Consider the following 22,898-nt stretch of genomic DNA (forward strand, 5'->3'; position numbering starts at 1 on the left):
AATAAAAAAATATACATGGCTTCTTTTTAATTTTCCCCTTATAAACATTAGCAAAAATGCCTGTGGATCAAAATCTTAGATAGTATTTAATTTAAATAAAAGAACACTGGGTTAGTGGGTTTGGTTTGAGGGGCACCACGAACCTACTTAGGGGGCGAAAAAAAGACTAACCAAAAAGAAAAAGGAAAACAAAAAGAAACTGATTAGGCAGATTTATGAACACCCTTGCTAAATAAACTCAGTACGGCAACAATTTTGTTAGTTGGCCGGATTCGGAACAATATGTAATAATAGCATCTCGAGTTTCTAAAACTCGAGTTCGTTGTTTCCATTCTTCCCTATGTGGACAAAAATTCCACGTGGAGCCACGGGAAATCGAGTCTATAAGACACGATTTCTGGCAACCAGCAACACAAAAATCAGAAGCACTTTCAAACGGCACATTTGAAAGTGACAGAACGAATTTTTTTTTAAAATAACAATAAATATTAAAAAAATTAGTTAATTGTCATATTTCAAAACAATTTTGAAAACTAACATCTCGAGTATCTAAAACTCGAGTTCCAAGATGGAACTCGAATTTTTAAGTCTCGATTTGGAGAAAAAAAATTGCGCTGAAAATCGAGTTTTAAAGACTCGATTTCCATAAATTGCAAAAAACACCGCTATATGGCTTTAAAACGTCACTATAGGGATTAAAAACGCCACTATAGGGCACCCTAAACCTGGTACTTACAAAAATTTTTGCAGGAAAACGCCGCTATAAGGCTTTAAAATGTCACTGTAATACTTAAAAACGCCACTATAGGTAAAATTTTTTGCATAAAACTCGAGTCTTAAAGACTCGAGATCTATGTGGCATTTTCTCACTCAGAACGCGAGTCTTTAGCACTCGAGTTCTAAAATGGATCTCGAGTTTTAAAAACTTGAGACGCTACTTTTCTAAATTCTACCAAACCGTTCCTAACTTACTATTTTGAATCACCATTTGAATCTCTTCTGCACAAAACCTCGTGACAGAACCCTTTCAACCTCACTCACTCAAACTCACTCTAAAACTCCGCCCTCTCTCACTCTTAAACTCACTCTCAAGCTGTTCGTAGCCTGCCGTTCGTAGCCTGCCGTTCGTCTGCCATTCGTAGCCCGCCGTTCGTGCTCTCTCTTTTCAGGTTCTGGGTTCTCTTCTTCTTATTTTTCTTTATGCGATTTTTTGATCTGTGTGATGGGTATTGTAAATTTGAGTTGTTTTCTGTTTTGGGTTCTTGAAATTTTGAGTTTTTGTAGCTCAGTGTTAGTGGTAGCACATCTCATGAAAGAAATAGAGATTCACTGCACCTAATAATCTTTTCTCACTTTCTCCTCTAATTTCTTCTTCTGTTTCTTTTACTACCATTTGTATCTGATTTGGGTTTTCGTTTTTCTTTATGCAGAAAGGTTGTGAGGCTGTTTATTGCGCCGGTTTTGATTGTGATTTCACAGAAGCAATAGGGGGCTCTGAGAGAAGCTTACAACAAGAAGAAGTACCTGCCACTCGATCTGCATCCCAAGAAGACAAGGGCCATTCGGAGAAAGCTTACCAAGCGCCAGGTATGTCTATCTGCAAGCTTGATTCATATATGCATTTTTTTATGCTTGTTTCTTTTTACTTTATTGGGTATGCTATTTCCAATTTTGGTTCATCTATTGTGATAGTTTTTAAAGTTTTTTGTGTGTTTGTTTATGTTATTAAATATGGGGTAATTGAAAAATGTTTAATTGGAAATGCTAAAAAGTTTTGGAACATTATGGGTGAGTTATTGTAGGACTAATGTTGTATAGGTTTTTTCACCTTTTAGTTGCTCATAGCTTGTTGAGAGAATAAGAAGGGTTAAAATTTTGGGAATTGGAATGAAAAATTTTATGTTTAGCTTAGCTGAAATCATCACCCTTAGATGGAGCAGGCCCATACATCAAAAAGAGTTGGTTACTAATAAGAAAAATGTTTTCCATTTTGACCAATGGGTTGTCTGGAATTCCTATAGTTTTTTACTGACTCTGTGCATTTGGTAATTCATTGAGCAGGATATATGTGAATTAGGGACCATGAGATTTCCATAGTGCAAAGTGGGTTCTTGTTAGCTTTGATTATTACTGTTGTGTTGTTGGTTTGCTTAGATTATAAGTTGTGTGATGGCTCTGCGTTGTGTACTTGTATAGTCTTGTCCGAAGGTACTCTCTCTTTCTTCTGAGTGCTTTCTCGTTTTTGCTTCTTAGACTCCTCTCTCTCTCTCTCCAATTTTAGATTTATGAATTTCATGATTTGACCTAGGGTTTGGATCTTTTTGGGTTTTTTTTTATTTTTTATTTTTTATTTTTTTTTTATTAATTGTGTTTTTTAAAAAATGATTGAATTTGATGTAATTGGTTTTGCATCATGTTTGAATTTGTTGGTTTGTTCTACAAGATGATTTAGTGGTTTTGCATGATTTGCTATAGCTATTGTCTAAGTTTAGGTTTTGGGTTTCTGGGTTCTTTTCTCTCGGCCAAATTGTTGAACATATTAGAACATAATAAACTAACCAAAAGTAAAAAAGTAAGTTCACAAACTCAAATTCTCGGGAAATTACATGAGGTTACCCTCTGTTGGGGCGAATTGTAAGTGGTTCACATACCCTCTGTTTAAGCCTTACAGTGACATTTTAAAGCCCTATAGTGGCATTTTCCTGCAAAATTTTTTTTATAAGTATTAGGTTTAGGGAGCCCTATAGTGGCGTTTTTAAGTCCTATAGTGACGTTTTAAAGCCCAATAGCGGCGTTTTTCTGCAATTTATGGAAATCGAGTCTTTAAAACTTGATTTTTACGTCAATTTTTTCTCACTTTAAACCCATCCTCTTATAAATCGAGACTTAAAAACTCGACTTTTATCTTGGAACTCGAGTGGAGGAACACTCGAGATGCTAGTTTTCAACATTGTTTTGAAACGTGACAACTAACTAAATTTTTTAATATTTATTATTATTTAGAAAAAAAATTCTGTTCTTATCTAGTTTGTATGCACTTGTAATGTTTAACTGTCATTTGAATCTTCTATATATATATATATATAATTTTGAAGGTGATGGAATGAAAATATATGAACTCTTATCAAACATTGGCACAGAGAAATTGGGGTTTTCATAACCTTTTTAATTGTCTATATTCTTTGCAGTATGGAGCCTCAGATCGATGAGGAGCTAGAGATCTTGCACCCCGGTCCGCTTTAGCGTTCAGTGTTGACGCGACAACCATATCATCGATCAGAGGCCATTTGGAATGGCGAGGTGAAATTTCTAGTTCTAACAACCGCTTTAATTTTTACGTTGACTTTGACTTTTAGTTAGCAAGTTCTTTCAAAGTTGTATTTCTAGTTCTAACAACCGCTAAAATTTTTATTGAATTTGTAGGACCCGGGCCCACTTGTGTGCCGTGGTCGCACTAAGGAGATGGCAAACGTTCAGATGGAAGATAATCGGGTGATTGACATTATCAAATTGCTAAGGTTGGAAGGATTGTTTAGAGCCCCTTCCAAAGAGATCGATCATTGCCTAATATCGGCCCTAGTTGAGCGATGGCGGCCGGAGACTCATACGTTTCATCTTCCACATGATGAGATGTCAATCATCCTACAAGATGTGGAGGTGATTTTCGGACTTCCTATAGACGGTGAGGTCTTGGTTGGGCCGACTGCTGTGGAGGATGGGACTTGGAGGCAAGTGTGCGGGGAGTTGCTTGGATTTACTCCACCGAATGACAATAAAACTTTGGTGGGCTAAAGAATTCTCATCAGCCGACTTGTTGAGGCCATTGCAACACCACTGCCTCAGGACGCAACAGAGATTCAGATACACCAGTATGCCCGGCGCTATATTTTAGCGTTAGTAGGGGATAAACTTTTCATGGACAAGTTAGGAGATAGGGTGCATCTGATGTTCTTGGAGTTCATGTGCAACCTTCGTGATCCGCGGCAGTATAGTTGGGGTAGTGGTTGCTTGGCCTGGTTGTACAGGGACTTGTGTCGGGCAAGTGAGAAAGGCACATCGCAGATTGGTGGGGCGTGCACCTTGGTCTAGTATTGGGCATGGGCAAGGTTGCCATTCTTGTGCCCGAGGATAGAGCCCCCACCTGGATGTGATTATGGCCCATGGCCATATGCTCCACTTGCATTTAAGTAAGTGTTTTCCTAATATTTAGTGTGTTATGCAATGTACTCTTCTTAATAACTAAATTGTATTATCGTTCTTATGTTATTTGCTCGTAATTGTAGGTGGGTGTGGGTGCTAAGCTCGAAGAGTAGGCCATCCGGCACAGCCTTGGTCTGCTATCGCGAGCAATTAGTGACAATGCAGCCAAACCAGGTAATAATATTCAAAAATTCGGTTTGGTTATAATAATTTCCCTTAAGAATATGATTGCTTCATCCTTTAACATATCTTTTGTTAAAAATTTTGTTTTTCCCTTTATCTATGTATTCTCCCTTGTTTCACCTTTTAAGATGCTATGATAATTGTTTTTTGTTTCTATTGTAGATTGTGTGGCAGCCATACGAGGTAGACTTCGGCCACCTTCCTGAGTTCTGCGTTGCAGGGAGGGATACGTGGACAGCCAGGGTGTCGCTTGTGTGTTTTTGCATAGTAGAGAGACACTACCCGGACCGTGTCTTTCGACAGTTTGGGTTGGCGCAGCAGCAGCCTGACGATGCTGTCTACGATGATAGACTGCATAAAATTGACTTACGTGGGAAGGTGGAAAAGAATTGGAGGGAGGAGCATGGACCGTATATCATTTTATGGGAAATGAGACGACAACAACTTTGTCATGCACCTCCTCAGATTGGTGAGATGCCCCGCGATCATGCCTATTACGTCTGGTACCGTTCGGTCACTCGAAAGTATGTCGACCGCAATAGCGCTAAATTAGATATAATGGTAATGTGTTCTAATTAGATTTTATTGCCTATTTCATTTTACTTGAGTACATGTATGAATGTAGAATCAGTTTCTATGAATTATAAAAACATATCTGATTAAAGAGTTTCTGTTACATATAGTATTCTAATAAAACTGTTAGTTTCTAGTTGAGTATTTGAGTAGATTAGTAAGTACTATATTATCCATTCTTTAATTTATACATAACTGTCTCAAATATGATTGTACTGGTTCTTTCTCCGTTTCAGATTCAAAGCCATTTAGCGCTGTTGGAGATGCTTCTTGAAGGCAGCGAAGCTCACAACCATGTTCGGCATGTCCTAAATAATGTGGCTGGCCTTGGTCGTGATCCTGCAGTAAATGAGGAGGCAGACAATGGGCATGAGACTTAACCAACAGCTACTGAAATCCCAAGCACAAGCGCAACACCCGTAAGTACACGGACCCGTGCTCAGTGTGCTATTGCAAGCCCAAGCACAAGCGCAGCTAGGGGCCATGGTCGGCCTGCTACAGCAAGCCCAAGCCCAAGCACAAGTGCAATCAGGGGCCGTGGTATGCCTGCTACAGCAAGCCCAAGCACAAGTGCAGCCAGGGGCCGTGGTCGGCGTGCAACAACCCCTCGGGTTGTAACTAGTCTTGAGATGCTTGCACCCATCCCGCACTCATCTCCTCAGCTTGAGGTCCTTCCACACATCCCAGATGCATCTCCTCAGCCCAAGGTCCGTTCACCCAGCCCACCTTCGCAGCCCGATTTTGATCTCAGTATTGATGACAATGTGACCCTTCCTATACTCCCTAAGACACCCTCTTACCCACCTACCAGCTCTACTGCACCCACTCCTGGCCTCTACTTAGAGCATCATTACCCACCTACTGCATCCTCATCTGACCCTCTGGGACCTCCGGTTGGGATTGACACTGTATAGCCACATACTGATGTACCAAACGAGCATCCCCCTCATCAGCCCTCACCTCCACGAGGTAGATCACAGCGCACTAGAAGAGCACCCACTTGTGGGACAAGTGGACACAAAATAGGACATCGAGGTAGCTCTATGGTATGATAACATTAATTAGAATTCAAATGCACATATTTTGATTATCACTTTATTCTAATGATAACATTAATTAGAATCTTGATTGCATGCATCTAATGGAATTTGCAGCATGATGATGAGCCTAAGGATGATGCCCCGCAGCCTCCTCCCCCGCCCAAACATTACACAAGGGTTAAAAAACGCAAAATTGGCGAACCTTGAGTAAGTGCTAAAGTCATAATATTTTAGCATTTTTCTTCTTCTTTTGTTATTCTTCTCATAGTTTTTTAATTTTTTTTCTCAGAATTGTTTATTATCAATTTATCACTAGAGAGTAGAGAGCTTGGGTTGTGTTGTGTTGGAGCAGAATTTGAAAGGGTGGGTGAGCTAAATGATGCAGAGGTTTAAGGCAGCCTTGTTGCAGAGGCGCAACAATCTTCACATTCACAGTCTTCGTTTCCTCAACCAATACCACACAAGGAATCTTTGTTCTCTTCCGGACACTGCTATTACCGATGAACTTGACAACCAAGTCAGTTTCAACTTTCAAGAATACCCTTTTGTCTGTTCTTTTTCTTTAACCCCCTACACACTAACTCTCTTTCTCTCTGTGTCTCTCTCTGCAGGTATTGGTTGAGGGCAAAGCTTGGTCTAGAACAGCAATTCTGAACAGGCCTTCTGTGCTCAATTGTCTTAGTACTGCAATGGTGTGTTTTTTTTTACTAGATACTCTATGTGTGTTTGTGTTTTTGGCTATTGGGTTGGTACCCAATTTGTAAGATTGGTTCCTTTGAAAGATTTGTTTTCTGGGTCTTTGTTTTTATGGCCTTTGGTTGAGAATCATTATGTGTAATTGGGTTTACTCCAATTGTATAATTCTCTGTATCTGTGTTGTTATACACCCTCCAATTGGTTCAATTGAAAACCTTACTTGGGTTATTGTTTTTATGGTGTTTAAACTTACAACTATTATTATGCATAGTTATATGGCTTGAGTTTGCTCTGACTAAAGCTAGAGACAACTAAATTCACAACTTGTTGAGGTGGCAAATTATGATTTTTACGTTACAACTTGCAAACTCAACTGTTGTGAAAAAAAGTTGTGGACTTTATTGTGCAAGTAGACTTATTGTTTTTCTCCCTAGTGGCTAAAATTTATATTCTTTGATTTTGTTATATGGGTTTGTGTTGTTTTATCTGTCTTTTAATGAGTTGTCTTTGGTTTCTAGGGGGCTAGATTGCAAAAGTTGTATACATCTTGGGAAAATAATCCAGATATTGGTTTTGTGGCAATGAAGGTAAAAAACATCTATTGCTTCTTCTTTATGAGTAATTTGCTTCATCATGTACTATAGATTGGAAGTGGATGCTTTTGTAAACCAAACCCCGTTGCTTTTCTTGACTTATATTTATGTTGTTCACCCCTATACACTTTTCAATGGACAAACAAAGCTTCATGCTTTCTTTCTTTTCTGAGATTCTATGTATGAGGTGAGTGAAAGTGAAAGTGAAAGCTCACTTTCGTTCTTTTGGGCCAACTCTCATTTATTTAATTAATTAATTAAACCCCTCTCTGAATGACTTTGATGAAGGGGTATGTTTGCGAAATCACACAGTGGAAACAACTTTTGACTTCCATGATATTCATGGGTAGGGAGATAGACTTAGTTACCCCCATTATTTCTTTTCCTTCTTTGCATTTGATTTGAGTGCCCTACCTTACCTATCAATATGGCACAAAACTAAAGCCCTTTGCTCTTATCTTAATTTGGTCATTTCACCTTTTTTTTCCATGTGGGTGACAATCATTTCCTCATAAGCTCTTGATATTGACCGCTTTTAGCTCAGCTTGGAATTTCATGAAGCTGCAAAATGTGACTGGTTAATGAATGATTCTCATCGTGCACAATGTTATTCTGTCTATGTTTTCCTTTCCGTCTTCTTTTTGAAACTCCTCAGAAGGTTTGTTGCCTGTGTCTCACAAGTTTGAAGTTTGTGTTGGTAATTTTTGTATGCTTTTGTTGAAAATGACTGGTAGCTGTGCAGAAATGACTCTGTTTGTCTTATTATATGGTCACAGGTGTCACAGTGTTTTCCATCTAGTTCTAAATCTCATTCTGCCCTATCTTTCAAGTTGATTGTTTTTTATTTTTATCTTCCCCATTAATAATGCAAACAAAGCCCGAAATTTGATATTTGAAGTGCATTTACAGGGTTTATGATGCTTGTTTGCACATGGGCATTATAGTTTCTGGTAGAAGCCAAGCTATCTGGGGAGTTTCAGGTTGTGCTTTATGTGATAAACGCCAAATCTTCTACTCACAAGATGCGTAGCTCACCGGTTGTGCATTCTGTCTTAACCCAGTAAGGATGTAGCATTTTTTGTTCTTTGTTTTAAATATGGAGCTCTAGCCTATTGCCCTTCTAATGGCTTTCTACTTCTTTCTGATTGCACTTTTCCAGAAGTGATTCTGGAAACTAAGCCATCACACTCTGGCAGGAATTCTTGCGACTCAGAAATACAGTTGGATACAGTGGATGAACTTCAGAGTGATAAATCATCCTTTAAGGTAAGCTTTGGTGGGGTTTGTCTTCTTACGGATTTTTATCTCTTGAAATTGTTCTTCAATTTTACAACTTCAAAATTAGGCTGTGGTTTTTGAAGGAAGTTTTTACCATATATGTTGCCTACTAGCATAGATTGCTGAATGGAATTGTGAACAAGGTTTTATCCTTTTACTTCTTGCCGAACCGTATGGATCAAATTGGCATGTATGCTTAATGGAACGGGCAAAAAGATTTTAATTTTTCTCTTCCCTTTAGGTTGTAAATCCATTTCAACTCTTTCTCCGTGATCTGAAAGATTGGACTGGTTCTGCAGCAGAATACTAGCTAGTAGCATCAGCAGCCATCTGTTACCTCATCTTGATATGATTGTTTCTCAAAATCAAATTGTATTGTAAGTGAAAATGGTGTTTTTTCTTTTAATCTTTTAGGAGTGCAATCTTGGAGATGAGACTGGAAATTTTGGATTGTGCACTGAAAGCAATACTTATTCTTCCAGGTTCCAGCTTGAACAGGATGTAAGCTTCCTTTCCCTTTTTGTTGATGCGCCATTATGAAACTGTGCAATTGTGCTTTACTGTGTAATTTGCATGTGAATGGGGTAGTGCAGTAGGCTTCTATAAGCAAGACACCCTATATTGATTTTGCAGTGGCATTCATGTTTGGGCCTTTAATAGTAAAGTGGTTGTGCTTTTTGCAGTGAGTTTACTATCATAAACTCATTGTACTTTTCTTATCAATTTTGTGTTTTTATTACCTTCCCCCCTACCAAACCCCAAAAAAAAAAAAAAAAAAAATAGTAAAGTGATTGTGGTAGGATCATATTGGTGATAGACATGGTAGGGGTTTCAAGATTATTATAATATAGTGTAGAATATATTTGTCTTTGTCTTTAATAATGCAGATTTACATTTTTATAACCTAGCTTATGAAGGCACTATGTAACAAAGGAAGTATTATGTTGGAACCATTTATATTAGATATCTTTCACATAATAACTTATCCAGACACCTTTAACAGTAGTTTTGATGCCTTCCTGTGTATTATAGTTATCTCTTATAAATAAAGATTTTTTTACTTATAAAAAAAGTTGTAATATTTTACCAGCATTGCTGCTAGCAGTCATCTTTATGTTCAGATCTCTTTGATAGTCTCGCAGACCTTAATAGCTTTACCTTAGTAGCTTACCCTATCCTAATGTATGGACCTTTTGGATAGGTAAACAGATTGCAACAGCAGTTGCAAGAAGAGATGGAATTGCATGCTGTTCTGGAAAAGGCTATTGAGAAAAATGCTATGAAATTGTCAAGTCAATCACATCTCCCTCACCAGGTTTGTTTATCTATATATATGTGTGTGTGTGTGTGTGTGTGTGTGTGTTTATATTTTGCATTTTGTAATATGCGTATGCAATTTGCATCAGCGATTTCGGTGAAACCATCCTAAAATTCAAGTTTTTGAAGAATTCACCTTGTCTAAGCAAATTTTGAGTGCCAGCTGCTTCAGATGCATGTTACATTTACCTTGTATACGTCTGCTATTGTTGTTTATTGTGTTTAATTTATGTTTTTATCAGAAGAAAAAGGGGATGTAGGTGCGTGGAATAACTTGTCATCATGGTTTAAATTCCCAGACTCCCCCTTCTTTAATGAAGATACAGTTGTTGAAGCCTTTTGGTCTTGTCATTAATATTGCTTGTCTTATCTTTTTACTGATAAACTTGGGCATGCTCAGTGTAAGTCTCTGTTATATCTTTAGTTAAACTCTGTTGTTGCTCAAACTCTAGGCCAGTTTGATTGTTGCGCAAATTATTATCAATTTTTTTTATAATAATTGGTCCACTCCATAGAATGCCTTTTGTAGCAGAACAGAGTCCTGGGGACTGCAGAAATTTCTAAGAGGCGTTTGTAAAAAAAATAAACAATTAACAGCTTGATAAAACTTTGGAGGAATTTACCTATACCATACATTTTCACTTTTTACATTCCAATGGACATCATAAACTGAGAATCAGATTTAAGTGCATCATTCTGTCCCTCGTTTCTTTCAAGTTGTACCAGGCTGAAACATTGAATCATGGGTTACGTGATTAACTAATCTTGCATGTATTGTTGCGCTAGCTTATAAGCTTGCCTTTTGCTTTTTAACTTTTATGTACAGTTTTTTAAAACGTTACTTTTTCTTACTTTTTCAAAGTACACGTATACTTTAGTATACTTTTAACAAAAAAAATTCAACAAAAAGCTAAATAAGTTGTTCCCAAACGGATAGACGTGTGTTTGGGTCTAGATTATAAGCTAGCTTTTTGCTTTTTAGATTGATGTACGGCTTTTTAAAACTTCACTTTTTCTTACTTTTTCGATGTACAAGTATATTTTAGCATACTTTCAACAAAAAGCTAAATAAGCTATTCTCAAACAGACATACATACATCATTCTCTAATGGCTCAATTACCAGTTTTTCATTCTTGTACTTTAGTAGGGATTTAATATTGTGATGTCCTTTTTTCATATTAATACAGGCTCAAGAGCTCCTGTCTAATATTGCATTATTGGAGGTCACAGTTTCAAAACTCGAACAAGACATGGTGTCTTTGCATTTCCAACTTAGCCAAGAAAGAAATGAACGGAGGCTTGCAGAATATCGATTGAGGCATTCATCTTTTCCATCAATACCCCGTTGCTCCTCTGATATTCTTAATAAATTGGTATGCTCTTTGCTTTTATTCCCAACTAAATAGTAATTCCTTCATGCATGTATCAATTTTTTTTTTTTTTAAATAAAGATTTAGACGACTTCAACCTTAGCCTTTTTTTAAGAATAAAAAATTCCTATTTGTTTCCTCCTACAAGATTTAGACAGTGGGTGGCATCTTGTCTAGCTGGTAAAGCCTGGTACCAATTTCCAGGATTAAATCTTGCTCACAACAGGCATAGGTGTTTAAGGAAGGGGGAAGGCTGCCCTCCTATTCTATAGCCCAGTGATACAACCAAAAAGAAATATAAATTGTCAGATAATATCCATGCACTGGCATGAAGAAACTGGGCCTTGGCCTAATTCTAAAAGCTACGCATGTTTTAATTTGGAAACAGATTCTAGAATTAAATATATTATTCACTTTCAGCCTCTCAGTTTTGTCTACACAAATATTGGATGATTATTTATTTAAAATAGATGAAAATTGTCAAAGCCATTAGAATCAAGAAATAATCTCAAAGGTCAAATCATTTTGCAGTTGAAAAGGGCTAGGAAGAAGCCTAAACTTGTTGAAGCTGTGAAGAAGGATTTGATAAATCTAGAAGTGAGAAGAGTTTGGCCTTAGCTAGGGTAAAGTGGATTAGAAAGATAGTTGTAGCTGACCTCAATAATTTGGAAAAGGATTTATGTAGCCATCCTTAACTAGCTGTGTGAATAAGGATTTGATAACTCACATGGTTGTCTCCTATATGTCAAATTGAACACATATGGTCATCCTGTATGTGTTCAATTTTGTGCAATGTAATCAACTCATTCTTTCATTACCCAGATTTCACCATCTTTGAGGTGTTCAAAGCATTCCATTTCTATAGTGGGTGATGCCCGCGAAGATAACTCCAGCCAGGAGCTGCAAGATCAACCATTGGAATCTACTGACAAATATGAAGAGTCAATGATAGAGGTACCTGTCTAGAGTTCCTCTTACAGATAGCATTAACTTCTTTATAACTTGATGCCTTTGGTGAAATCCATGAGAATTATGTTTGTCCCAAACGCATATGTATTACATATTCCTTGTCGGAACTTGGTCCTTGTAATTTTTTCAATAAAAATATGGAAATATTGATTACAACTTTCAATTTGATAATCAATGATAGTAGGAACTTAACATGTGATACTTTGCATCAGAATGGAGTAGATGCTGTTGTACTTTACCACAACAAGAAAATGTCTATGAAAATAGATTCCAAATCTGTTCAAGCTGTAGAGTTCAGGAAGCTTCCTAAAGGGATGCCAACAAAGGGCCTTTGGGATCATCCTAATCAATTATCGGAAGAGATGATGAAATGTATGAAAAATATATTCATTTCTTTGGCGGATTCTGCTATACCATCCAAATCATCTGTGTCAGAGAGCCACTGCTCACCTCTATCACCACGTGGGCATCTTTCCAATTTATCTTGGTGGTCATCATCTGAGAGGTCAATGATTTCATCATGGGTGCAGAGCCCGCAAGTTGATGTAAAGAGTAACTCTGAAGTGTTGGCTTCAGAGAATGCATGTGATCCCTATAGGGTGCGTGGAAAACTAAGTTGGGCAGACGTTGGAAACTATGGATTAGCAACTGAAGTTTCTTGGATGTCAGTTGGGAAGAAGCAGTTAGAATATGCTGCAGGGGCACTGAGAAGGTTCAGGTAAAATTTCATTCAATCCTTGTGTTTTGGATTTTTCTTTTAGTCTCTTGGGTAGGGTAGACTATTCTTATATGAAGATTCAAAATACCAAGAAATTGCTATTATAAAAATTTAGAGAAACATTAAAAGCACTAATTTAGAATATGTATTGGAATTTGTGTTCACTATGTGGCTGTTTTACTTTTTGATCTACTTCTGATCTTATTTTCATGTACCTTCTTGTCATCTTTATGTTTGCATTGACTTCCGCATTGTTGGTATACCCACCACTTACATGCCTTCTTCCCCTTCACACATTCCAATTATGTGTTTCATCAGTTCAATCTTCTTTTCATGGTGAGAGAATGTGTATTAATATAGAAGGCATACCCAATGTGCTGCTGAAGCTGTTACCATCGAAAGTGGATCTTTACTTTAAAATGCCCCTGGTCCTGCATTTAATTCTTTGTGTCTTCTGATGTTGTGCAGGTTGAATAAATGTAATTAATTTGAATACTTAGATAAGCTTGAAGTCTTGCTTTTGAATGCTTGAATTTTTCTTTCGACCTAGAGTTGATCACTGCTGTTTTGTTTAATTGTTTTGAGAACAGAACGCTTGTTGAGCAACTGGCCAAAGTGAACACCATCCATTTGAGCTGCGATGAGAAGCTTGCTTTCTGGATCAACTTATATAATGCTCTGATCATGCATGTGGGTTGCATTATTCTATTACATTTACATGTGAATTATAAAAAATGATACACAAGGCACTGTAAAGCTATTTTAATAAAATGTGAAGTTTCATATACAAAGTTAAAATGCTGCTCTAAAAGCAATCTTTGGACAGGCTTATTTGGCATATGGAGTCCCAAGGAGTGATTTGAAGCTCTTCTCTTTGATGCAAAAGGTGTGAGTCTGACTTAAATACTCTCTTTTTCTGTTTCTCTACATGCTTAAACTTTACTTCCCCTGATATTATCAATTGATTTCATTAAAATGACAATCATTGGCTTGCTGAGAGTCTGAGACCTAGCATTAACATGTCAGGTGCTTAGTGTTTCCAGCAGAGACATCAAGGGTTCAAATCTCCCCTTCCCCATCTATGTAATTAAAAAAAAAAAAAAAAAAATGGATAAGCAAGAGTAAGATAGCGTATTGGTAAATATAGCTTTATTAAATCAAAAATTAGAAATGAGGTGACAATATTAGTATTAAATGACCCATAGATACATTGATCTCAGGATTTGTTTCTTTACACTACCTTCGATTGATCTTTCCATAAGAATTGAGAGTTTGAAAATATTCCCAGTGTTTATGGTATAAGAGTGGGATCAATAAAGTATGGAGGTGCATCCAGAATGTTTTGTGATGGTCAGTTATTGATAAAGCTAAAGAAAACTTCATACTCAGCAAGGATGAAAGTGAATATCGATGTTCAGGTCAATAAATCTAAATTTTTAATTGAATTAGTACAGTTTTTCCCATTTCATTTTGACAAGTGCTTGACATTCTTGTTGATGCTATAGCTATCCTGCTTATCATACCTTAGGTTCTGTATGATAATTTCCATATGCTGATTTAACATTTGCATATTGTATAAGAGTGCACTTGAGTTGTTATGCTATATTAATAAGTACACTTAGTTGCTGAATATCTGTAACTTTTGTGTGACATTGGATAATACTTAATGTAATTTTGAGAAAATGAGGGTAGCCATGTGCCTAGCTGAAGGCGATAGGTGCATGATTGTTTGCTCTAGTAAGCCAGTCAACTGACTTGGGCCTTCATAGCAATAATTCAAAATTATTTGCTTTCTCCTAGACGTGGTGCTTGGTACGTTATTGGTTTGAGGATTGAACTAACCAGTGCAGCATTGTGCTGTTGGTTCCCCCATGAGTTTAAGCTTATACATTCTGATTATTCATAATTTTCATCTGCAGGATATGGAAATCAAGGTGTTGTCCATTATTAAATACAAATACACCGCTTTTAATCTTGGTCATGAGGAGAACACGCCAGCAGGTTCAGTACACAGGGAAGGTTGGAGATGCCAGATATCCGTAAGTTATTTGAACTTATATTAAGTGTTCAATTTCAATGTGTTACTGGCTATACCTTCAACATAGCTGATATATTGGTTGAATGATATATGCTTGAGTTATTGTGCCAAACAATCTCCTTTTGATATTTATGCCTGGTTAGACTGAAATAGGCTGCTGGGAAGTTAATGGTATCATCAACATTCTTTCTAAATATATCCTGGTCCATTTCATTTGGCATTAAACATTCTTCTCCCTTTAAAGCAAAGTTAATATTTTAGTGGTGGCTTTGGTGCACAAGGTTTGCGTGTGCAATGTGTAGTGCTTGATGTAAATAGCTAGTCATGTCTCAAGATAAAAACTGACAATTTAAAAAAAAAATCAGATTAATGCTTGATATAAACAGCTAGTTATGAGTCAAGGTAAAAATTTCTGAATATGAATCTGTTTTCATGCAGAGGGACTCATATGTCAAAGGTACTCTGGATTTGGAAGTAGCATTATTTAGGTTCGGTTAGCTTCTCTGTCGTGGGTTTTGAAAGAGCAGGAGCTTTTGGTTAAAGACTTTGGCTTCGTTGATAATTAATGTGTGTAAAGGCGAAATGTTTCAGAAGTGTTCCAAGCTACGGGAAATTTGTATTTGTCACATGAGTAGTGTCATGGTTATGCTGTCAGCAGCAATGCAAGTGGTGAAACTCTAGTTGTTGCACCATTCTGTTAATGAATGCATTGGTGTATGGAACTAAGCTTTCAAATACACTTCATATTTACCCTGGAAAATTACTAACCCAGTTATGTGATGATCACTAATTCTTTAATTTATTTACCAATTTTTATGCGAATCTGTGTGAGCTTTATTTACAGCATGGAAGATGATTGTTGGCTTTATATTTGCTTCCTGACTCCTGTGCTTCACATGCTACTTGAAGAGATAGTGATCAAGGGTAAATTGGAAGATATATATATATATATATATGTATATATATATATATATATATATTGCTCGAGTTGTTAGACCATTACTATATAAGTCCAATTTCAACATCAAACGTGGGTTTCCTGAAATTATGAAAGAAGGAAAAACTAATAATTTGGTTTTGATGGTGAATGAGATAGTATGTATCCTTTCATTCCTTTGCACATGGACATTCTTATGGGTTATGTGTGGAGAGTATTGCAGGACATAATCATCCGAACTCATCTATAGAGTGAAAGATTATTTTCTTATACGTAGGCAGATAAAAAAAAATAAAAAGTTTGGCCAGGTCATTTCAATTACGCAAACTTAGAAATGCTCACTTTATTTTTATTATGCAAATACCAAAACACAAAAAATTCTTTAATGTGTTTTCAATTGATAATTGTTTCTCGACCTCTTTCTTTCTCCTGCACTCTCACGCTCTCCCTCTTCTTCCTCATCACACTAACCACATTGCTCTCCCCAACCCTCGTTGTCACTTACTTTCACCCCAGCCCTGCCACTATCAAAGCATTGATCTGACAAACCATAAGTGGCTTCTATGTTGGCATCCACAACGGCTGCATCTCTTGGGGTGATGAAATGCTCGAAAACCCTCTCAACTTCAGCGGTGTGGCTAGGTCACTAGCCACACCCCTGATGCCCCCAACCACTTTCAAGAATGTTGCACTTTTCTCCAAGAAGTCGCGATTGCCACCCAAAAGATTTTTTAATAATACATGTTAAGATATTTGCTCTAATTAATATATCATTTTCATACTTAGTTGATTTGAATCCACAATTTCACCCTTTATGTTAAAAAAAGAACAAAAAATGCCATTTCAAGTAGGGTTCATTAACAAAGTTTGTAATGACTTAGGAGTTATAAAACATTCATTTGATGCAAAATCTAAGAAAATTATAAAAAAGTGAAATTCATGGCAAATAAAAAAATTACAAAATTCTTTGTAAGATTAACTTAGTGGTAAAAAGTTCTTGTGACTCATCATACTTGTAAGGTCGAGAGTTATAAATTCGACTAGTGACAAGCCTCATTGTTGTGCGGATGACCCAATACTATGATGAGTTGAGTTTAAGTAGGTTCGGTGCAATAAACACACTTGCGATTCCTTTTTTGGACCAATGAAATATTTTTTTTATAAATTACAAGAGTTGGGAAAAAAAATTTAATATCTTGTTTTTGCCCAGAATACAAGCTTGTTTCTTTGCCCTACCCGAGAACCCGGAACCAAGCCACCTTCAAATAGAAACGTTATAGCAGATGAGGCGAGCTAGGGTTTTTGCTAGGGTTTAAAACTTGAGTTCCTACTGGGGAAATTTTTTTCCCCCAAATGCTTTGTGTAGGCCGATAATATAGGCCTAAACAGAGCATTTGGGGAAAAAAAAATTTCCCAGTAGGAACCCAAGTCTTTTCCTAGTGGGAAATTTTTTTCCCCCCAAATGCTTTGTTTATGCTGAGAGCCTACAAAAACAGAGCATTTGGGGGGGGGGGGGGGAATTTCCCAATAGGAACTCGAGTGTATAAGGGAATTTTTTTTTTTTTTTTTTACCCCAAATACTCTGTTTAGGCCGAGAGCCTACAAAAACAGAGCATTTGGGGGAAAAAAATTTCCCCAGTGGAACTCGAGTCTTTGAAACTCGAGTTCCTTTGGGGAAATTTTTTTCAGCCAAATACTCTGTTTAGGCCTAGAGCCTACAAAAACAGAGGAACTTGGGAAAAAAAAATTTCCCTTGGAACTCGAGTCTTTAAGACTTGAGTTCCACTGGGAAATTTTTTTTTCCCCAATTCCTTTGTTTTTGTAGGCTCTCGGCCTAAACAGAGTATTTGGTTGAAAAAAATTTCCTAGCTGGAACTCAAGTCTTTAAGACTCGAGTTCCACTGGGAAATTCTTTTTTTCCCCAATTCCTCTGTTTTTGTAGGCTCTCAGCCTAAACAGAGTATTTGGGGAAAAAAAAATTTCCCAGCTGGAACTTGAGTCTTGATACCAGCTATTAGGTCAAAAGAATGAAAACGAAACAAAAGCTAGAGGGAAGATTGAAAGAGGGTGTAAGAAGATTATGAAAATTGGTTTACAAAGTATACAACTAAGAAGAGATAAAAGATCACACGAAAATAAGGAATGGAACACAGAACTAAATACAGCAAACTTAAGGATATTATTAGGCTTAACAACTTTTTTACATTGGATATGCTGGCGAACATCTTACAGGGATTCTTTTTTCTTTTCTTCACTCTACTCTTTTACAAAGCCCTTTGGGGGCTATTTATAAGGAAAACTCTTACAGAGATATCTTACAATCAGAGTACAATAATGCTTGAAGAGAGAGTAGGGGCTGGCTCCATGTTGACACCTGGCTAAAGGGGCAGAAGCATACCTTCCTCAATCTCCTACTCTTCTTCATCTTCTCTCTCTCTCTCTGACTCTATTTTTCTAGACTCTTCTTCTATTTACGGATGTGGTGGAGTCTCTCAGCTCTGCTTCTCTTTCAATTTTCTTCACAACACAGCCAACACATATGATTAAATCTAAGTTAATCAACCAACTAACCAAGCATTAGAGATTCAGATATGAGAGAGGGAAATTAGGGAGAGGCATGGATTTAAGGTTTTTGATTGTAGCGTTGTTGATGTGCGTAAATGGAGTGAGGGGTTCGATCCACGAATACAGAAACGAAGGGTTTATTCCACAGTCAAATGACTCAAATGCTTTCTTCTTCCATGGCGGCAGTGAAGGCCTTTATGCTTCTAAGCTCCTCCACTCCTCCATTTCCCAAGAGACTGGCAACAACAATAACCCTACCCTTAAGGGCAAGTTCTTCATCAGGTTTGAAACTGTTACTTTTGTGAGGACGGAAGAGTCTGCTAGTAAGCAGCCTGAGATGCAACAGAACACGGGGTTGGTGGAAGCTATCATACTTGAGGTAAAAGACAAGAAAAGGATTGGAGGTTCTTTCCTAAACTCCAATTTGATATGCTGCAACCCGAGGCTTGCAGATGCTGGATCCTGCAAATTAGGAGAGGTTATTATACAAAAAAATAAGGATAATCCTGACTGGCCTAAACGCATTAAAACCTTCTTTGCAGGAAATAATAGAGAAACTAAAGTAGATACCACAGATGTTGAAATAAATAGTACTGGAATGTACTACCTTTATTTTATGTTTTGTGATCCGAATCTTAAGGGCACATTAATCAAAGGAAGGACTGTGTGGAGGAACCCAGATGGTTATTTACCTGGGAAGATGGCTCCTTTGATGACATTCTATGGTTTCATGTCTTTAGCTTACCTTGTACTTGGTCTACTCTGGTTTCTAAGGTTTGTTCAATTCTGGAGGGATATTACAAAATTGCACTACCACATTACAGCTGTAATTGCTCTAGGAATGTGTGAAATGGCCGTCTGGTACTTTGAATATGTCAATGTCAATTCAACTGGACGTCGACCTATGGGCATTACTTTGTGGGCTGTAACTTTTAGCTCTGTAAAGAAGACTTTGTCTCGCCTTCTTCTTTTGGTCGTATCAATGGGCTATGGTGTGGTGAAGCCAACTCTCGGTGGTTTAACCTCTAGAGTACTTCTTCTTGGTGCAGTATATTTTTTTGCAACGGAGGCACTTGAGCTAGTTGAACACTTGGGGAACATTAATGATTTTTCTGGAAAGACAAAGTTATTTTGGGTCCTACCTGTCGCTTTCCTGGATTCCTGCTTTATTCTATGGATTTTCTCATCATTATCAAGAACTCTAGAAAAACTTCAGGTAAGGAGAAACACGGCTAAACTGGAACTCTATCGCAAATTTACTAGTTCTCTTGTAGCGTCTGTGCTGCTCTCTATTGCTTGGATTGGCTTTGAGCTATACTTCAATGCAACTGACCCTTTGAGTGAGCTGTGGCAAATTGCCTGGATCATTCCAGCATTCTGGATTCTACTTGCGTACTTTCTCTTGGTGGTAATATGTATCCTCTGCATGGATTTGGGCTTGTTCAAGAAGCTTGGCCGCTTTCTCCTTCTTTGGGCAGTTTTTTGCAAAATGTCCCGGTTTTCTGCATACAAAGCAGACTTTTGAAGTTTTTCCTTTAAACTACTTCCGTCGAAGAAACTTCCAATTTTTCTTTTTTGAAAATCTTTTCTTGGGACTTGCATAATGTTTTTTCTTCTAGGAATATTTCTTGAAATGATCTCCAGATCCAACCATAGGAGCCTCTTCAAGACCTCCAGACATAAATATGTTAGCCATAAATCCTGATCCCCCAAACCCAATCTGTTCATTTCTCAGAACTCTCACTCTTGAAGATCATAAAAAACCTTTTGTGCTTCCTATAATAGAAGACTCAGACTTGGACTTGTCTGATCTTGGTTTGGAGGAAATCTTCATGACTGATCCAAAAGAAGAAGAGGAGGATGATGTTCTCTGTCCCCAAAGGCCTCCATCTCCGCCACCAATCTTTTCTCCACCACCTTTTGTCCCAGATCACCAAACCAGATTGTCTTACTCACCAACTACAGATTCAAAACATTTGTTTACTCTTGATAATGTTCCTCCCTCTAAATGGCATGATGAGTTTTTTAATATGTACTCCTGGTGCATAGCTGAACTTCAAACTCCAAATGCCACTGTTTCACAGATTATTGCCAAGTTTGTTGCAAGAATTATAGGAAGATTACGAGAATGGTGGATCAATTTGGGAGAATACAGATAGAGACAAGCAACCCAATGTAATACATTGGAGGATTTCTTTACAATTGTCCATAATGAATTTTTGGGGGCACCAACTCATTATAAGGAGGTAGCACGAGAAGAATTTTTGCTGATGAAATGTTGCTCATTTCAAAGAAAAGATTTGGAGAAACATTTTGACAAGATGTCTAGAAGATATTACTCTTTCAATGGTATGGATGATGTCAATGCCAAGCATACCTTCCTCAATTCCCTCCCAGAACCATTAGGGGATGAGACACTTCGCATGATGAATCTTCAGAAAATAACTCTGTAACAAGCCTCCTTGGGAGAAATTTACCAGCATGCTCTCATAGCCCTTGAAAAACTCTGCAACCAGAGAAAATTCCTTTCAGAAATAGACAAGGTTCATAGCAAGCTCAGAGATAATTGCAAAAGAAAGGATTTGCAGATAAAGTGTTATGACAAGAATTGTTCCTGTTCAACAAAGAGAAGAGATCATTTCAAGAAATATTCCTGGAAGAAAAAACATTATGCAAGTCCCAAGAAAAGATTTTCAAAAAAGAAAAATTGGAAGTTTCTTCGACGAAAGCAGTTTAAAGGAAAAACTTCAAAAGTCTGCTTTGTATGCAGAAAACCGGGACATTTTGCAAAAAACTGCCCAAAGAAGGAGAAAGCGGCCAAACTTCTTGAACAAGCCCAAATCCATGCAGAGGATACATATTACCACCAAGAGAAAGTACGCAAGTAGAATCCAGAATGCTGGAATGATCCAGGCAATTTGCCACAGCTCACTCAAAGGGTCAGTTGCATTGAAGTATAGCTCAAAGCCAATCCAAGCAATAGAGAGCAGCACAGACGCTACAAGAGAACTAGTAAATTTGCGATAGAGTTCCAGTTTAGCCGTGTTTCTCCTTACCTGAAGTTTTTCTAGAGTTCTTGATAATGATGAGAAAATCCATAGAATAAAGCAGGAATCCAGGAAAGCGACAGGTAGGACCCAAAATAACTTTGTCTTTCCAGAAAAATCATTAATGTTCCCCAAGTGTTCAACTAGCTCAAGTGCCTCCGTTGCAAAAAAATATACTGCACCAAGAAGAAGTACTCTAGAGGTTAAACCACCGAGAGTTGGCTTCACCACACCATAGCCCATTGATACGACCAAAAGAAGAAGGCGAGACAAAGTCTTCTTTACAGAGCTAAAAGTTACAGCCCACAAAGTAATGCCCATAGGTCGACGTCCAGTTGAATTGACATTGACATATTCAAAGTACCAGACGGCCATTTCACACATTCCTAGAGCAATTACAGCTGTAATGTGGTAGTGCAATTGTGTAATATCCCTCCAGAATTGAACAAACCTTAGAAACCAGAGTAGACCAAGTACAAGGTAAGCTAAAGACATGAAACCATAGAATGTCATCAATGGAGCCATCTTCCCAGGTAAATAACCATCTGGGTTCCTCCACACAGTCCTTCCTTTGATTAATGTGCCCTTAAGATTCGGATCACAAAACATAAAATAAAGGTAGTACATTCCAGTACTATTTATTTCAACATCTGTGGTATCTACTTTAGTTTCTCTATTATTTCCTGCAAAGAAGGTTTTAATGCGTTTAGGCCAGTCAGGATTATCCTTATTTTTTTGTATAATAACCTCTCCTAATTTGCAGGATCCAGCATCTGCAAGCCTCGGGTTGCAGCATATCAAATTGGAGTTTAGGAAAGAACCTCCAATCCTTTTCTTGTCTTTTACCTCAAGTATGATAGCTTCCACCAACCCCGTGTTCTGTTGCATCTCAGGCTGCTTACTAGCAGACTCTTCCGTCCTCACAAAAGTAACAGTTTCAAACCTGATGAAGGACTTGCCCTTAAGGGTAGGGTTATTGTTGTTGCTAGTATCTTGGGAAATGGAGGAGTGGAGGACCTTAGAAGTGTAAAGGCCTTCATTGCCGCCATGGAAGAAGAAAGCATTTGAGTCATTTGACTGTGGAATAAACCCTTCGTTTCTGTATTCGTGGATCGAACCCCTCACTCCATTTACGCACATCAACAACGCTACAATTAAAAACCTTAAATCCATGCCTCTCCCTAATTTCCCTCTCTCATATTTGAATCTCTAATGCTTGGTTAGTTGGTTGATTAACTTAGATTTAATCATATGTGTTGGTTGTGTTGTGAAGAAAATTGAAAGAGAAGCAGAGCTGAGAGACTCCACCACATCTGTAAATAGAAGAAGAGTCTAGAAAAATAGAGTCAGAGAGAGAGAGAGAAGATGAAGAA

At 37.6% G+C, this 22,898-nt stretch overlaps 3 protein-coding genes across 10 annotated transcripts; 2 read left to right on the forward strand and 1 right to left on the reverse strand.

Moving 5' to 3' along the window:
- Nucleotides 1–1,012: 1,012 nt before the first annotated feature.
- On the forward strand, nt 1,013–15,774 carry LOC115956086. 8 transcript variants are annotated; one of them, XM_031074550.1, is made up of 22 exons: nt 1,013–1,169; nt 1,431–1,587; nt 3,189–3,300; nt 3,424–4,187; nt 4,284–4,374; nt 4,546–4,944; nt 5,193–6,002; nt 6,111–6,203; nt 6,286–6,513; nt 6,608–6,688; nt 7,211–7,279; nt 8,195–8,345; nt 8,482–8,551; nt 8,978–9,064; nt 9,773–9,878; nt 11,069–11,254; nt 12,074–12,205; nt 12,433–12,938; nt 13,529–13,628; nt 13,765–13,824; nt 14,858–14,977; nt 15,415–15,774. In XM_031074550.1, exons 13-22 carry the CDS (start codon nt 8,520–8,522, stop codon nt 15,472–15,474), a joined length of 1,389 nt encoding a protein of 462 aa, XP_030930410.1. In that variant the 5' UTR covers nt 1,013–1,169; nt 1,431–1,587; nt 3,189–3,300; nt 3,424–4,187; nt 4,284–4,374; nt 4,546–4,944; nt 5,193–6,002; nt 6,111–6,203; nt 6,286–6,513; nt 6,608–6,688; nt 7,211–7,279; nt 8,195–8,345; nt 8,482–8,519; the 3' UTR covers nt 15,475–15,774. The 8 variants fall into 8 exon arrangements, 7 of the variants coding, with proteins under 7 accessions (XP_030930410.1, XP_030930409.1, XP_030930404.1 ...); XM_031074549.1 differs by having other exon boundaries at nt 1,014–1,169; nt 8,445–8,551; XR_004084256.1 differs by lacking the exon at nt 15,415–15,774 and adding an exon at nt 14,227–14,356 and having other exon boundaries at nt 1,015–1,169; nt 9,765–9,878; nt 14,858–14,941.
- A 2,736-nt stretch (nt 15,775–18,510) lies between these two features.
- On the forward strand, nt 18,511–20,637 carry LOC115956539 (uncharacterized membrane protein YHL071W-like). The gene is made up of 2 exons (XM_031074884.1): nt 18,511–19,932; nt 20,123–20,637. The coding sequence occupies exons 1-2, from the start codon at nt 18,531–18,533 to the stop codon at nt 20,635–20,637; spliced, it is 1,917 nt and encodes a 638-aa protein (XP_030930744.1). The 5' UTR covers nt 18,511–18,530.
- A 243-nt stretch (nt 20,638–20,880) lies between these two features.
- Nucleotides 20,881–22,691, reverse strand: LOC115956540 (uncharacterized membrane protein YHL071W-like). Its single transcript, XM_031074885.1, has 2 exons — nt 21,274–22,691; nt 20,881–21,003 (listed from the first exon to the last, which is right to left on the reverse strand). The coding sequence occupies exons 1-2, from the start codon at nt 22,663–22,665 to the stop codon at nt 20,881–20,883; spliced, it is 1,515 nt and encodes a 504-aa protein (XP_030930745.1). The 5' UTR covers nt 22,666–22,691.
- Nucleotides 22,692–22,898: the final 207 nt, after the last annotated feature.

This window comes from Quercus lobata, chromosome 8 (assembly GCF_001633185.2).
Source record: "Quercus lobata isolate SW786 chromosome 8, ValleyOak3.0 Primary Assembly, whole genome shotgun sequence".
In the NCBI taxonomy this organism is placed as follows: Eukaryota; Viridiplantae; Streptophyta; class Magnoliopsida; order Fagales; family Fagaceae; genus Quercus; species Quercus lobata.